The following is a 16,114-nucleotide window of genomic DNA, read 5'->3' on the forward strand; positions in this document are numbered from 1 at the left end:
GAGAATTCCCATCTCGGGCATGATGTGCATGCTTGACTGGAGTCCCTCCGTCTCAGTATGTCGCTTCACCATCAATGTTATCATCACTACCCGCAGCAAAGTCTTCACCGTTGTCAAAATAGCTTTCAATGTAGTCGTTTTCCTGCAGAGGAAAGAAAATGTGAAGTACAACCTCTGCTTCTAACACAGACTATCAAGTTCGCATTTAGAGCGAGATTCTGCAATCCAACCTCCTCAACGTCCTCTTCATCATATTCCTCCTCTTCAATTTCTTCCTCATTCTCTTTCTTTTCTGTCTCGTCATCTGAGTTTTCAGGATTCCCGTCTTTCTTTGACAGTTCCTGAAATAGATTATAAAACCTTTGCTTGATCAGGAAGAAATGCAGCCTAAGCAAAAGGGGGAAATGACAGAAGGTACTAAAGAAGTGAAAACAAAGCAAAGGATGGAGAGAAGCTTACTTCTAATTTACTCAGCATATCCTCTGCGTCCTTGCGCGATATCACTGTTTTTTTCTTTGTGTCTGTTGGATTTAAGTATGTGGTCAACTACAAATAAAATGTACCATTCACAGAGTCGAACTTCATAGATGCCGAATTAAATACCTGTTTTAGCACAAGTTCTTTTCTTTCGGGGCATCAGTTCTTTTGGAAAGAGATTCCAATCTAAAATATCATGAATAGCATTTCCATTACTTTCAGTCTTCTGCCGGTTTGCTTAAATCACATGACCAGATGTAACACCGGTACCTGGAGTCCATTCCTCATCTTCCATGTGTCTTTGCTTCAAGTACCTCTCTGTGTATTTCTCCACATCTGTTTAGGGGATAGAAGATAAAGCAGTGTATTAGGTTTGACACCAGTTTCGAACTGAAGGCCTCATATAGCGGATTTATTTCGTTCTTTTCTGAATGAGGGCTCATCAACAGTCCCACTTTTAAACCAGAGTATAGAAATTACATCAGAATGATCAGATCTGGTACAAGCGGTGATCCAACCTTCTTCCAGATATAACCGTTTTAATAACCCTTCAGTGCTCTATCATCTTCCCTCACTGCATCCTACACTCTTGCCTGCAAAGCAGATTTCCAATGCACCACTCTCCTCCACACCTGCTTTAATAGCGTGAGGCTTGATGTTGTGTGGCAGCCGTTGCATTGTTCCCCTCATCTCCTGTTTTAAGGCCAGCATGTAGTCCTCATCCTCGCCAGCTTTCAGTGGCACTGCCTTATAGTCTGCGTTCTAAACAGTGGAAGGGAGATAATATAAATCAATCCAAAAGTTTCATCACAGCTAGCTTTGCCCAACAAAGTGGAGCACATGTGGTATGTGCATTTCTCAGTACAGTACTGTATTACCTCCTTTTTGCTCCATTAAATAACACTTTGATTTCTGATATGGGTGTGTTTAAATCATTTGTATAAAGTAGACTTCAGCACAGTTAAACAATAACAAAATTATGAACACAAACTAAAAGCTGAAGTAAGGACAGGTAATTAGTAACTAGACAGAAAAAAGAAGTCACAATGTCATGGTTTGCATATGTGCAAATTATAATCAACCTGTAATGTACACAGAAAATATGAAAAAGGGAGGACAGATGGGGCCCCAGAAATAGGAGTTTACCCTACATGTTTTCTATATGTTACATGTTTACTTTTGAAAAGTCATGCAAACTTCATTTATATCAAATCTCTCAATTGATGCAGTTCAAATCTGAGGTCTATTTATCTTGATGATGTATAGACCTCAGGATATCACCATTAGTGTGTGTGCATGTGCGTGTGTGTGCGTGTGCGTGTGTGTGTGTGTGTGTGTTCAGTACTTACTGGAAACAGAGGACTGGGCCCCACCCTGGCTTCTGGCATGCTGCCCCTGCCAATGCCCAGAGACTCTATGTTGAAAGAGAAGGCAGCTACTCCGCGGCCCCTGCCTGCCATGGCCGGAAGCCTCCTCTGGACCTGCAGCACAGAGTCCACATGTCTCTTTTCGACACCACTGTCAAACACGTGTAAACACACAACACGTGAACGTATCACCACAGCGCCCTTAGCAAACACACACGAATACAACAGAGAACCATAAACACATCACAGGATGCAGTACTCACTACAGGGAGTGTAAATTGCTCCTACGAGTGAATTTCTGGGTGGTACAGTTTGAGTTAGCTTTCACTAAATCTCAATATTTTTATTTTTGCCTGAACCTTTTAAGACTTGTGTTAAATTTTTAGCACAAACGACCTCCTTAACTGCTAAAATGAAACGAAAACCTCCTGAGGATTCCGGACTTTAATCCTTATCTCCCACTAAACTCATCGCGCAGGCATAAATGTGGCTTTAACTAACCCCGCCTATCCGCGAGGTTGACGGCACGTGATCACTTCTAGCCAATTGTAGCGAAGTCTTGAGAATCCGTCACTCACTTTTTCGTCCAATGATTACGCTCCTCTCCGACAAGGGTGTGTCAGCGGCCACCATCAATATTCACGCCAATGAAAACATATCACCTTAGCTTACGAGGCTAGCAATACCTTGCCGCAGCGAATTACCTCAACATCTCAAGACCCACAGAAGGTAGCAAAGACTGGTGCCTGAACTGGGATGTCTGCAGTCGACTGGTACGCCCACAAATCGTTGGGAGACGGGCTCTTCTGGATCCAGGAGCGGTTCTACCAGTCAGACAACCGGGCCAACATCTGGCTGCTGCGCGGCTCCCACCAGGACGTGGTGATCGACACCGGGTTGGGTCTGAGGAGCTTACCCGACTACATCGATGCCAAGGGGCTGCTCGGTAAAGATCCTCAGAGGAAGAACCCGCTATTGGCTATAGCCACCCACGCCCACTTCGACCACTCGGGCGGTTTGCATCAGTTCCAACAGGTAGGCGTCCACACCGCCGAGGTCGATGCCCTGGCCAACGGAGACAACTTCGAGACGGTCACCTGGCTCAGCGACAGGGAGATAGCCGAGGCTCCCAGCCCGGGATGGAGGGCAAGGCACTACAAAGTCAAGGCAGTGCAACCCACGCACATCCTGCAGGAGGGTAGGTGGGAGGTGCAGCCTCTGCTGACTTCTGATTTTAGTGGAGTGGATTTCTTGTCAGATCTGAAAGCATTTGCCAACTGATGAACATGGTAAATGCTTTCAGGTTAGTAAGTGCATCCGGACTCATTGTGTATTTGCACATGATGCATTATGTAATATCCTTTCTATGCATTCCCAGAGGAAAAATTTCACCTTAAAGGACTAAACTTATAGTCAGATAACTAAATGCCTCCAACAAGAGGTTGAGAATTTTGCAGCAACAGCATTTTAGTCATTTTAATGTTGCAGAAATTATGTTTAATGCATGAATGACATCATTTACTATTTTTAGAGTGTAGAGACGTCATTTGATGGGGCCCAACTACAAAATGTATTGAAAAACTTCTGAGACAGCAAAAAAAAAAGTCTTCTTCTTCAACTGCAGTTGTAGTTTTTTTTTCTGTGTTTTCAGGGTGGTTCTATTTTAAGCTGCCGTGTCTGTGAGTTTGATTTCTGTTAGTTCTAAGAGAGAAAGAAGAAAAGGATGCAGCCATCACCAATAAAGCCTGTATCAATAAGTATGCACTTTTGAGTTTGGAACAAAACTTCACCTGATGACATCTTTAGTATTCAGAGAGTCATTTCTGCACCATTGGCTGATACACTGACTTGTGCTGTGTCAGACGCAGTGCTGCAGTGCAGATGGAATATCTTATTGCTTGGTGTGTCAGTTTCAGCCTCATGCCACTTCGTCCCTCCGAGGCCGGTCTGGCTCAAATCGATTACAAACAGCATGATCCAGAATTTGGGAATAAGAATAGACTAAAGTTTTACTTGCATTTGTGAGTGATCTTGAACATCTCTCTGTCTCTTTACCTTCCAGGTGATGTCATCAACCTGGGCGACAGACAGCTGACAGTGCTCCACATGCCCGGTCACTCCCGGGGCAGCATCTGCCTCCACGATCATGAAAATAAGCTCCTTTTCAGCGGCGATGTTGTGTATGACGGCTCTATGATCGACTGGCTGCCCTACAGCCACGTTAGCGACTACATCAGCAGCTGCGAGCGCCTGGTGGGGCTGGTGGACAGCGAGCAGGTAGCACTGTGACCCCCCCTGTGGATGGGCCTGAACATTTCTGAAGGCCCCTTATTCAGAGTCAGATTAGTTAAAATATAGGGCAAGTAATCCAGTTTCATAATCTAGATTTATAATGAATACATGACACAGAAATGTCTGTTTTAGCTGCTGAACAGCTGTAATAATCCATTTTTATCAATATATTTTGTGTACTGGTGGATATAGATAAACATTTAACAGAATTTCTGTGATCTACCTCAGAAGTTCATGCACTAAACATCACTTTAAATGACTGATGACTGGCATCTTCATTGCGCAGGTCGACCAGGTCCTCCCGGGACACTACAACACCTTTGGTGCGAAGCGACTTCACCGGATTGCGTCCTCGTACATCAGCCGAGCTGAAACGTGTCCGGCAAAGTTCTCCACGTTCGCCTGGAGAACTCTGGCCGGGGTGGCGCTGCGGGCATGCAATCCACGTAGCGCATGCTAATGAGAGGGGATACCGCAGGTGGAGGAAGCGCAAGTGCACAAAGTGAAACGTCAAAATGTGAAGGACATGAAAAAGAACGAGGAGGGGTGACGCTCAATTTATCTGTAACTTGACATAAATGTTCATTTACTTCTGTAATCCAACTGGAGTCCTGTAATTGCCAAACTTTATGTGGAAATTCCCCTTTTGGGTTACATAAGACAATAATCAATATCATATGAAGCATATAATATAAATTATTATCGTGATTATCTTTCACATTGATGAGTAAGTATTTGTTGAGTTGTATATGACTAGATGTATGATTTTTTTATATATATATTTACAGATATTGTGATGTTCTAATAGCACAACATCAGAACAACTGCACTGCAGACACAAGGCGAGGGGCTTTAGGTTCTCCTCTGAGGCATTAGAAACAGAGTCAGTGGGACCACTGTATTTCTCTATGCATTCTACAATGCTCAGTAAAGACTCCGTGTCGACTACCTCCCATGTTTGTAACAGTGCTTTGCACTATCGACTGAATCCGAGCCAATCAATCATTCACAATAAAGAATCTGCTCTACCCGGCCGTTGTCCGTGCTTCTACAAGATAGACAAGTGTGAAGAAATAAGAGCCGATCAACTGATAAAACATTTATTATAATTAATGTTATATTATTCTCATTTACATTAGCCTTCCAGGATGGCGTACATGCAGATCACAAAGGCCTGCCGACATGGGACAACTGTTGCAAGGTTGTAACATTCAATGTTATCTATGCTTAACAACATCTGTCAACATTATAATCTGGTTTCAACATAGCTGCATTTATAACAAAAATCGATAATGTAACAAAAGAGGTTTATTTGTTAACTTAAAAAATTAATTTACAGTTACAAATGCTTGCTTTCAAACATTTTACAGTTTTAATCCTTAGCAAAAACGGCTGCTTGAGTCCCGAGCCCCGGGAGGGAAGCTGTTACCGAAGTAAAATCCACAGTAAACGACAAAGACGAAGAGGCAGAGAAAAAGGTTTTAACATAATGACACAGACTTTTCTATTAGGTATTAGTCCACTTTTTTCTGTTTAATTACCTAAACGGCCATAAATTACAGATAATCTGAGAAAAAGTCGCAATGTTTATCTTATTCTTGCTTTATCTTGCATAATCAATGGTGAATGTTTCAGATTTCAAATTCTAATAAAAATATTCTCAATATACCATAATACTGCAGTGAGGCAGTGCGGCAGAATTATAAATATCATTTTGGCTTTTGATAAAATTTATATTTTGGTTAATTTCAGTGTAATCTGGGGTTTGCTCTATATAATTTTTACCCTGAAGAGATCACAGTATTAACTACTACAGTAAGTCTGAGCACTTGCATAAAGTTAAACTTTGAGCGGATTCATCGCTGATGATCTCAAGTAGTTCAACAGTTTAGCTGTAAATCAGATTATGCAAAAAAACATCCTATATGCATAGTAATTTTAGGAGAACCACAAAGCTCATCTGAATGAATCAAACATGTACACCAAGGTAGGTCACATTACAGGCAACGGACACCAACCCTTCCCTCCTCAGATTCCACAAATCCAAACAACCTAATTAGACTTAATGTTCCTCTTGTAATCTTGTCTTCCCACGTGCTCACTGGCTTTCAGAATAAAACACTGCAAACCTTAATGGATAAAATACAAATAAGACACTTCCAGACAAAATACTGCTAGTGCATTAATAGAGATGACCTTGAGTTGATGGGTGATTAAGAGGACGCAACCTGTTCTAGTGTTAGAGTTAGATTACAGACAGTAGGCCTAAACACGTTTATCGAAGTCCTTAGCTCTTTAGCATTCTCCCAAGTGAGACCATGGTTTCTCAAAGCAAGTAGAGTACCTCCCATTTCATCCTGGATCGACTTCAAATGGAGCCGGCCCAGCAAAGTGCAGAGTCGTCTGCAGTGATTGTCACCTGTCCTCTGTGTTAAAGACATTCCAGTTCGCCCCAGGAGGCTCTTTGACGATGCATCCTCCACCAGGAGGCAGGCTGGAGTTAGCTTCTCCTCCTCAGGGCTGTGCAATGAGGCCTAGCAGATTGCCTGAGGATGGTTCACATATGTTAAACCAGTTAAGTCAAGGTTGAATGAGCCCTTGTGCCTTTAGGTTAGCTTGGCGTTAAGTGTCTGTCAGGGGGGACGGGTTTACACCTGACTTTGGAGCCAGTTGCGAGGATCAAGTCTGGCCCTGAGGTTTCTGAGGCTGCGTCTAGCTGGGGAGATCCGCGAGAAGGGGGTCCCCTCGGACGACTCGGGGCTATGGCTGCTCTCGCTGTTGCTGGAGCTGTTGCTGGAGGTCGAGCTGGAGCAGGAGAGTGTGGTCTGGGTGCTGCGCTGTGAGAGAGGGGAACGGGAGGAGATGGGGAGCGGGGCGAGCATCGAGGAGGGAGGAGGTTGGCAGGGACACTGGAAGGGCCCTCCTCCTCCGTAACCCCTCCCTCTAAGCGTGCTGAGCTTAGCATCCAGTGACATAGTGCGTGGCCTCGGACGGGAGGGGGAAGATGACAAGAGAGAGAAGTTTGAGGAAGGCTCGGGCCAGCCGTGGCGTTGAGAGGTGGGACTGGTGCTGCAATGGCTGTCGCTGTCCGAGGTCAAGCTGGCGTCCGAGGACAGCATTCCAAACTGAGGGCAGCGGTGAGGGCTTGCGGGGCTCTGGGGGAGTCGGTGAGGTGTGCAGGGGCTGTGGCCCGAAAGGCGAGAGGTATAGGGACGGTAGCGACCAGCGCTTTTTGAGTTGTTCTCATCAAACATGGATATCCAGGTAGGGGAGGTGCCGAGCTGGTTCCGGAGCTCCAACTCCTGCATCCTCCGGACCAGGATGTCCGACACGGTGCTGCTGAGTTCATCAGACGATTCAATAACTGCAGGGGAGATGCAGCAAAAGTCAAAATACTGTTTCAGCTGGGTTTGAAGCTTTTTCTATCTGTCAGATTTAAATAAGTGATTTAAATCGGTCGATTAATCAGATCATAACTTGAAAGATGAAAGTTTTCTCAGTTAATTTGAACATAAAATTAAGAAATATTCAAACTCACAGCATGTTCAAACCTGTTCAGTTAATACATTTTGATTGATAAAATGTTTTTAATTTGCTATTAAGAAAAAATTTGCTATTAAATTAAAAAAATACCAACACTCAAATTCTCCTAACTTCTGTATTTGGGATTTCTGCAGTAACAGTTACCACGACGACATTCAAATGGAGCCCTAATCCTGTTACTTCACCTGTCGTTGTAATAGGATGAGAGCAGAGCGCGAATCTCAGCAGACACAGCATTATCCTGCAGCAGAAGACCCTCACAGGAGGGGGCAGCAAGAGGAGCTGCCGGAAGGGTAGTTAGGACAAACCAAGAACGAGGTTAGGGAGAAAGTAGAGCGGGTAGGAGGTGAGCAACAAGTTTGATGATTGTGGCACCAGCAGACGAGGTTTATTAAGGAAATGGATGTTAGACGTGATGAGACAGAGAGAAAATATAATCAATGACAAAGACAAGTGTTAAAAATTAATGATGAACGTTGATAAAGATGATCATGAATAACATATGAGGATTCAAGGAAATAATAAAGAAGGACAAAAGAGACAAAACCAAAGGAGTAACGGATTCAGGACACGGGGAATATTGAAAAGGACAAAGAGGGAAGGAGAAACAAAGGACAGAGTGAGTCAGCATGTCGGGAGATAAGAGCCCTCTATCTACGGCAGAGAGAAGAGAAGCAGAGGGTGAGTGGGAGATATCAGAAAGGAAGGATTGAATTGCGATGCCATCTCTCGTGCACGTGAATTAAAGCTTCACGCAGTCACATGCAATGCAGGAACAGTGCTTTCTTTCCCTGCCTTCTCCTTGAACTACCGTATTCTCCTTCATTGAGAATTACTCAGAATGTTTCCCTAGTCAGGGAAAGGTCTTACCCATCTCGTGATACAGCGAGCCCTGTTTTGGTGTGACAGGAGCAGGTTTCCTTGGCGACGGGAGTTCAATTTTCATTAAATCGTCGCAGCACTGCTTCCACTGGCCTGGACGTGGAAGAAAAACCATCATTTTCGATGCACCAGTAGCAAATCCGAGTCATTTTGATGCAATTGCTTATAGTCACTCACTCATGTCATAGAAATGTTGCCAAAAGGCCTCCATCCATCGGTGTGTATCTTCCCGGCTGTCTGTGGTCAATGTGTGTGTGACCTCCTCGCCTCCAAACCGGTTACTGATGCTGATATTTTGAACTTTACTTTGAGGGTCTTTGTCTGATGCACGTATTCTGGTCTCCTGAAACACAGTAGCATCAAAAATACAATCATTTACTGCAAAACGAATACAATGAGGACAAAAAAAAACATGTGTGTGCAGTACACACATTATGGCAATTGTAAATAAAGACATTGATGATCCCCCTCCCAAATTAATCCCCATCAGAAGCAGAGACCAAATTACCACATCCTCGTTGCGCTCCAAGTATGTTTTATAGCCACTAGATGGCAGTGTTGCTACATTCCTCGATTTGTCATAGAGCGTTTTCTCCTCTTTCACATGAAGCCAGACAACAACCTCACATTCAGGGATAATGCAGACCTGATCTGAGCTGAGAGCTTCAGGTCAGAGGCCAAGAAAGACTCAGTGAGTCACGATGGAAAGAATGTGAAGCCCCGCAGACATCAGCTCCGAGACACAGGAAATAAAATGATCAAGAACCTGACTTGACTGACTGACTGACAGACTGACTGTCTGATTGTTGTTCACGTTTGAAAATATGGACCGATGGCACAAATACGACTACTGATCAGATGGAGCTTCCCTGCTGTGTCTCGAAACTAAAAATTTATTTGGAAATCTTACATGCCTGTTGTTTTTGTGATATTTCCTGAACAGGTTACAGCTGAAAGCAGCAGCACCACATTTCTACTTTTGGTTTCTGAGCAGCTTCACTGGAGAAAATCAGGGCCAGGTGCCTCGTTTGAGGACACCTTAGTAGTCAATACGGAGGAGAAAAGCATCATTTCTTGTTTTTTTATTTATTTCACTGGCTCTGAGTTCGCTGCTTGGCTCAAGATTAATACTGGCAGCAACTCACAATTCCAAATCCAAGCCTTCTAGTTTATTAATGCCTGAGGCGTTACAAAAAATAAAACTGTACATATTCTCAAAACCTGGGTCGACCTCTCAAGACAGAATATTTTATTCCTTTTCTCCATTTTCCTGCGAATTTGCTGACCTTGTTGATGGAAATAGTGAAAGCCGGCTCCACGTTCGCTTCCACATCTTCCTGCCGGTGATAACAGAAAAGACTCGTTCCTTTTAAGACGGCGTACACGTCCGTCCAACTCAGAGGGTCACCCCCCAACTGCTGTGAGGTAGATAAAAATACACATTAAAGGGGAAATAAAAGAACGAGACGGGTGGAAATAAAAGTAGGAGAGGAAGGAAGAGGAAGAGGAGGAATAGCCCACGGATGATGGAGGAAATCTGTGGAGGAATACTCCACATTCAGTGTTGAAAACACACCTCCCAATTTACCTTGACTTTCAAGCAGCCGCTCATCATCTGTTGGGTCATGCAGTGAGGCTGAGCTGCGAGACGGCAGCACATGCTTCCGTAGAGAGGCAGCCAATAGGAGCACTCCTCTGCGGGGAGAGATGGACGGGGCAAAATAAACAGCATCAATAAATAAAACCATTCCACTTGATATTCAAGCGTGCATCCACGTGTCCTCCCCATGTCACCCCCCCGTTTCCTTGACACACAACAAGGTAGACGAGTGTCAGGGAGTGTCAGGAAGTGGCGCAAAGTTTACAGCAGGCTGAAGGGCCAATGAATAAAACACTAGGGGCCTGTCTGTCGTGGTTCTGGGCCCCTGTTAGCCCACATCATTACAGCTTTACACAGGAGTCACCTCACCAGCACAGTTTTTATTATAGTGACCTTGACAATAGCTGTCTGTCAGACGATATGGGAGGACAGGGAGGAAGGGGAAGGAGGAGGAGGAGGAGGAGGAGACGAGAAGACGCACTCCTCGACCGGCTTAAGGGGAATTATGGGAATGCGTGGAGAGACTGCGACGAGTGAGAGAAAGGCAGATCAGGAAGCAAGAGGAGGCAGAGCGATGAAGGCCCGTCACTCACCGCTGCCTGAGATGGTGAGGTCATGTGTGCGAAAGCTGTCCTGGATGTGTGACAGCAACAAGGTAGCATGAGCTAAGAGGTGGTACTTAGGGCCGCTGTGAACACACAAGACAGAGGATAAACATTCAAAACAAAAACTTCTCCCTCCCGCTGGAATCCTAAACAGGCGAATTAAACGTACGCCACAGAGGGAACCGGCAGCAGAAGAGGAGACGCTCCTCCGTTGCTGACGGGACTGCAGGGACTGGGTTCCATGGCCGCCCGGAGCTTCTTCCCAGTGGATCGCCCCAGTGAGGAGCTCAGTTTGCTGGCTAGCTTCCTCGGCGTGCTCCCCGACGAGTAGTCGTCCTCCGAGCTGCAGCTGTAGAGCTCAACGCGCAGCTCGAACCCCGGGTTGGCTTCATTACTGCAATAAGACACACGGGTGTGTGTCAACATCACGGACAGACTGGAAGTGTTTGAGAGAAGGTCGACTGATAACAGGAGAGACAGACTTACAACACGATGGCGTTGTCGAAGCAGATGTCGGTGAGCGTCCGGTCCACTATCACCATGTCCGTGTCGAAGATCTCTCCTCCCAGCTGCAGGAGGCAGAAGACTGCACACCGGTGAAGCTCTGAGGACAAGTCAGAAGACAACCGTTGACAACTACAACCAAAAACACACATGTAATTGCCTCCAAGTGTCAAGGCTTGAAGCCGGAGCTGATTAAAGATCGGCCCGTCCATTTGACTGACGAACACTTCCTCCTCTATCAGTTCCGGTTGAGCAGCCTCAATGTCTAGCTGTGCTCAGAATTTCTACAAAGGGATTAGAGGTTGTTTAGGGGTCATGCTGCAGAAAAAACACCAGCAAAAGTTGCCCTCAAGTTGGTGGATTTATCTCTGGGATGTGAAACGAGAAGAAGCTGCGATTGGATGAATCCTTGCGCCCAAAGCACCTTCATACAACAATAACTGAGCTATTATCTACTATCTTTATTCTAGCGCCGCTTTTATTCTTCTGCTGCACATCAAGTTGCTACTTACTAAACCTCTATTTTATTTATGACACATTTACGCACAGATAATATTCAAACTTCCTCTTCCAACATAATGTAAAACATGAAGTGGATGCGTGAGTGAGGACCACTCCTACTCCTCCTCTCCTCCTGGGTTCAGTTGTGCTTAATAACCTTGACTAACGGCCCTGTTAAGCTTCGTTAAGAGTCTCCTACCTGTCTCATGCAAATTAATTCCATTCATGTTGAGAAAATGAGCATGAGACCACAGCGCTACACAGGGGTTAACCCACACCGACTTGGTCAAGAAGAAGAGGTCGATTCTAAGTTTATTAATGGATCCCGTTAGCTTTTCCAGATTAGTAGGGCAGTATTCCTTAACCCTGCTAACAATGACCCAGTTCACCGCTGCTGCTCCTTATCGCTAAGAGGTAACGCCAGCGGGACTGAACTGTGGGTCAGGTTGTGCTGCAAGGAGTTAAAAAAAAAGAAAAAAAAAAGGAATCAGCTCTGCAAATTGCAGAATATATCTGGCAAAGCAGCAACAGACTGAAATATAGAGTAGATAATAATCCCTTTCTGTCTGGCTCACTGTCTGGTTTCCCTCCAGCTCATGATAGAAGGTGATTTTTTTTTTTGGATTTTTTTTTTTGGGAGGGTTGGGGGGGCTGATAATACTCAGCTCCTTAAATTAGCCATCTAATAAACGTGTGAAGACACAATCTTCAATAAGTCCCACCAGCATAAATCATTAATAACCCATCAGTGAACCTCCTCGGGGGCGTGAAAGAGGAACCTCCTCACCTCCTTTATTCTTGAAGTACTCCGTATCTTTCCACATGAGAGGGATCCGAAGATCTGTAACACCAACAGACGGGGGATTAGACCACAAAAATGTTAATCGCCTTTCCTGTCAAATTGACGTGTGTGTGTGTGTGTGTGTGTTTCTAGTTAAAACGTCTTCTCTGCTGAATGTGTGTGTATCCGCATCATTAATATTTATCTTCTAACTTCTTCGTCGCGTTCTAAAAACAAAGCAGCAGCCGGCACCCTGCTGTGAGCTATCCCTCTGCCGTGCATCTGGGATCAGGCTAGCCGTCCAATCACTCATCTGACTACCGCCCCTCTATGTGGAATGGAAAGCGTCTGCACTATGTTTACAGTCAATAGGGAGAGAGAGACGTATCCTCTAATTGAGAGAACACTTTTATGTCTTCCTTGTAATTCCCTATTAAATGTTCCTTTCTGATGTTTTCCTTTCCTTACCTGAAATTGCCACTTTTCCTTTGCACGGATGTCTGTCGTCCATCGACCCGGCGTCCGACGACCGCCGTGTGACCTTCTGCATGACCTGAGCCTCCTTCATCCTCTGCAGCTCTGACATGTACGCCATGATGCGCGTGCTGCACGTCTGCAGGCTCTTTGCCGCCTCCAATGCCTGGTCCTTCTGGGAGCAGGCGGCCAGCAGCTTGCAGGCGCCGTCTCGCATCCGGATCTCATGGTCGATCTTCTTCTGGATGTTGCTGTCCTGCAAGGGAAAACAGAGATGGTGTTTCAGCTTTTTCCTCAAGGGACAATTAAACTATTATTACACCAAACGTGACCTGGGTTATCTGGAGTAGGACAGTCCTATAGATAGCCCCATGCTTAAAAAAAAAAAAATCCCAAACACGTGCAGATGGGAAAGGTTCCCCTCCAGGGTTCTGAATAGATCCCTGAGCCACTCTTTGCCACGTCAGCAGATCGAGAGGGATGAGAGAGCAACAAAGGGATTAAGGAATCAAACTCAGGCCGACCTCGACGGCGAACGCCGCCGTGCTCCTTTTAAAAGATAAAACCACCTTCAGATTTATCTGCATCTCGGTCGCTTCGCTCCGCGGAATATCGATCGGCGAGTTCATCTTTGAACAATCGGTTTATTCTGTGTATTCAGCCCAGAAGTTTTCACTAACACCCCATTGCCCCTTCTTTCCCCTCACCCAATACCCCTGCCTGATGAATGCACCTCCCTCGCCTCCACGAGGATATTTCTCTCATTTATCTTCTCCCTCCTCTCTCTGCCTGATTCCTATGAATTTTTTATTATTTTGATTTAAGCTCTTTTGCCGCTCCCTTTCCTCGGGCTCCTTTCACACTCCAGCTGTTCCGCTCCAGCGTCCTCAGTCGGCTTTTACTTCCTCGCCTCGGCACCTTCTCTCCTTACCTTACACCCTGCCTCAGCGTGAGTCCTGAAACACTTCACCTTGGTAACGGGAGAGGAATGGATCCAGTTTGGACGTAAAAATCCACATGTGGACACTTAGGAGTCTCACTTTCTCTACTGGAAAAACAAACTTGTTTCTTGGAATATAACCATATAATATAATATAATGGCGGTGAAAGCTACGCTTCGACAACTATAATCCGAATAATCTCCAAACCTGACCGCCAGAGCGAAACACTCTGACAGGCATTACTGTATCATTTATTACAGTTAGATGGTGCCTGATTACGGGGGAAATTCCCCCTCAGAAAAGCTGATAGTGAAAAATAATCAGATAAAACGAGACCGTGATTGAGCGAATTTATACTGAGGAAGAGAACAATCAGTCAGGCGTCTGGTAAAAGCTTAACTGTGGATGTTTTAGACAACGCGGCTACAGGAATAAGCCTGTGATTAAATAAATGCTTTCACCGCAATTATGGTACGCCTGACTGATAAAGGAAGACGATTGAATCACAGCAACAGGTAGCAGGGAATGACTGGCAACGGGACACACAGAGGAGGTCAGCCGGGTGAAGAATTGAAAACTGACTTTGCAAAAAAAAAGTCATTGTTGAGTATAAAGATACAAATGATGAAGAGGAAAAAGAAATCTGAATAAATAATAAAGAGGAGAATGAAAGCTAAACTCTAAAATGTCTGTCAGTGGTGCCGCCACAGTCCAGCTTTGTAGACCAAGTCTCTGAGTGACCCGCAGGAGGAGGTCCTGTGTTTATAGCAGCTAAATTAACAGTCGTCTCCTCCTGGCTATCTCAGAAAACAAGCAGCCTAGATCTGACTCTAATCCGTGTGTCTGGCTCTGCGTCGGGCCAACGGAGGAATAAACATTCACAGACGTTGAAGTAAAAGATAAACGCACCCAACGCCGTAGGATTTAAACACACGCAACAACAAACAGGACACATGTAGCGTGGAGCGAGAGCTCTCTTCATTTACAGTCTGCATACGCCAACAGGCACGCAAAAAAAAAAAGAAAAATTCCACTGTTCAAACACTTTGTCGAAGCGATTCCCTTCAAAAGGCAGATCTGGAGTGACAGGTGTTCGACCAGTGGGCAACGCCGAGCTGCCAGATGGAGGGTGGATGGGCTAACGGGGAGGCATCACTGGGGCATCATGCAGCGACAAGAAGGGAGAAATAAAACCAATGAAGGGAAGAAAGCAGGGAGCCTGAGGTGAGAAGAAGAATGGAGGGATGAAAGGTGAGGAAATGGGTTGACAGGGCAGAAGATTCGATGGAGTGTGTGTCTGTGATTCGATGGAGCTGCTGGAGCGGAGAGAAAAGACGAGAACGACGGGAAAACGGAGGAGTCCATCAGGAAGAGCAGACGCTAATGGCTTTATAGTGATTTAAAAGTTACTCTGGATAAATATCTCCAATCGATGTAAAAATAAATAGAGTAAATAGAGATATTTTTATAACAGATGCAGCCCTCAGGTGTATGCTGAATGCCAATATAACCTTTCAGCAGGTAATTTGATGCCTCAGTAGAAACCAGATGGTCACTTCACCTCCCCGTGTGTGTGTTGATCCTAAGATCCTCGCCAGTGTGTGAGTGTGTGTCATCTCAGCGACACTAACACACACATACATACACATGTCGATTCGGGATTTGACGCCGCCGCAGATGGTGTGTAATGGTTTGTTTACGACGTGTTGTTCTGCACGAGTAAGCTTTCCTGTTCAGATCACCGAACGCTGACCTCTGACCTCTATCCCTGCGCAGGGCAGACAATGGTGTTGCAGCATGGAGCAAGCCCAGGGGGTTTAAGCCGGAAAAAGAGTTTAAAAGCATTACAAAACTACCCTGTCTGAACCATTTTGGTCAAAAAAGACAAAAGAATTGAAGTCACACTGGAGAGGAAGAGCAAATTTAAAGAGAGAGCATCCAATCCAGACACAGGAGCTGATGCTCTCCATTCGGATAAATTGAATCCCATCACTTTCAACTTGCGACACGTTTTTAAAAAAAAATCTTTTAATGATCCAAAAAAGATGCGATCTACGAAGGCCAGGCTGCGCCGAGCGCTGTTAAATGAGATTTGTCTGCGGAAAACAAGAAACATCTGGACTCGATCAGCTGATTAGTAGTCGCTG

At 45.1% G+C, this 16,114-nt stretch overlaps 3 protein-coding genes across 15 annotated transcripts in view; 1 reads left to right on the forward strand and 2 right to left on the reverse strand.

The window, feature by feature from the left end:
- Positions 1 to 2: 2 nt before the first annotated feature.
- polr3g (polymerase (RNA) III (DNA directed) polypeptide G) lies at positions 3 to 2,679 on the reverse strand. 6 transcript variants are annotated; one of them, XM_068311934.1, is made up of 8 exons: positions 2,108 to 2,316; positions 1,827 to 1,958; positions 1,071 to 1,239; positions 748 to 813; positions 604 to 663; positions 460 to 521; positions 231 to 341; positions 3 to 142 (listed from the first exon to the last, which is right to left on the reverse strand). In XM_068311934.1, exons 2-8 carry the CDS (start codon positions 1,935 to 1,937, stop codon positions 53 to 55), a joined length of 669 nt encoding a protein of 222 aa, XP_068168035.1. In that variant the 5' UTR covers positions 1,938 to 1,958; positions 2,108 to 2,316; the 3' UTR covers positions 3 to 52. The 6 variants fall into 6 exon arrangements, with proteins under 6 accessions (XP_068168035.1, XP_068168037.1, XP_068168033.1 ...); XM_068311936.1 differs by having other exon boundaries at positions 1,110 to 1,239; positions 2,108 to 2,311; XM_068311932.1 differs by lacking the exon at positions 2,108 to 2,316 and adding an exon at positions 2,549 to 2,679 and having other exon boundaries at positions 50 to 341.
- mblac2 (metallo-beta-lactamase domain containing 2) lies at positions 2,448 to 5,173 on the forward strand. The gene is made up of 3 exons (XM_068311928.1): positions 2,448 to 3,042; positions 3,907 to 4,121; positions 4,423 to 5,173. The coding sequence occupies exons 1-3, from the start codon at positions 2,601 to 2,603 to the stop codon at positions 4,594 to 4,596; spliced, it is 831 nt and encodes a 276-aa protein (XP_068168029.1). The 5' UTR covers positions 2,448 to 2,600; the 3' UTR covers positions 4,597 to 5,173.
- A 49-nt stretch (positions 5,174 to 5,222) lies between these two features.
- Positions 5,223 to 16,114, reverse strand: part of rtkna (rhotekin a) — a 45,835-nt gene continuing 34,943 nt past the window's right edge. For 5 of the 8 annotated variants that reach the window (XM_068311918.1, XM_068311922.1, XM_068311924.1 and 2 more), the window contains exons 2-11: positions 13,021 to 13,282; positions 12,559 to 12,612; positions 11,253 to 11,370; positions 10,936 to 11,160; positions 10,755 to 10,849; positions 10,150 to 10,256; positions 9,848 to 9,979; positions 8,739 to 8,904; positions 8,550 to 8,654; positions 5,223 to 7,500 (exon numbers count right to left, since the gene is read on the reverse strand). In XM_068311918.1, coding sequence (XP_068168019.1) covers positions 6,785 to 7,500; positions 8,550 to 8,654; positions 8,739 to 8,904; positions 9,848 to 9,979; positions 10,150 to 10,256; positions 10,755 to 10,849; positions 10,936 to 11,160; positions 11,253 to 11,370; positions 12,559 to 12,612; positions 13,021 to 13,282 — 1,980 coding nt within the window. In that variant the 3' untranslated portion in view covers positions 5,223 to 6,784. Of the gene's footprint in view, positions 7,501 to 7,860; positions 7,962 to 8,549; positions 8,655 to 8,738; positions 8,905 to 9,847; positions 9,980 to 10,149; positions 10,257 to 10,754; positions 10,850 to 10,935; positions 11,161 to 11,252; positions 11,371 to 12,558; positions 12,613 to 13,020; positions 13,283 to 16,114 lie in introns of those variants that run through there. The other 3 variants (XM_068311925.1, XM_068311919.1, XM_068311927.1) reach the window with 3 other exon arrangements.

Source organism: Antennarius striatus, chromosome 3, assembly GCF_040054535.1.
Source record: "Antennarius striatus isolate MH-2024 chromosome 3, ASM4005453v1, whole genome shotgun sequence".
Lineage (NCBI taxonomy): Eukaryota > Metazoa > Chordata > Actinopteri > Lophiiformes > Antennariidae > Antennarius > Antennarius striatus.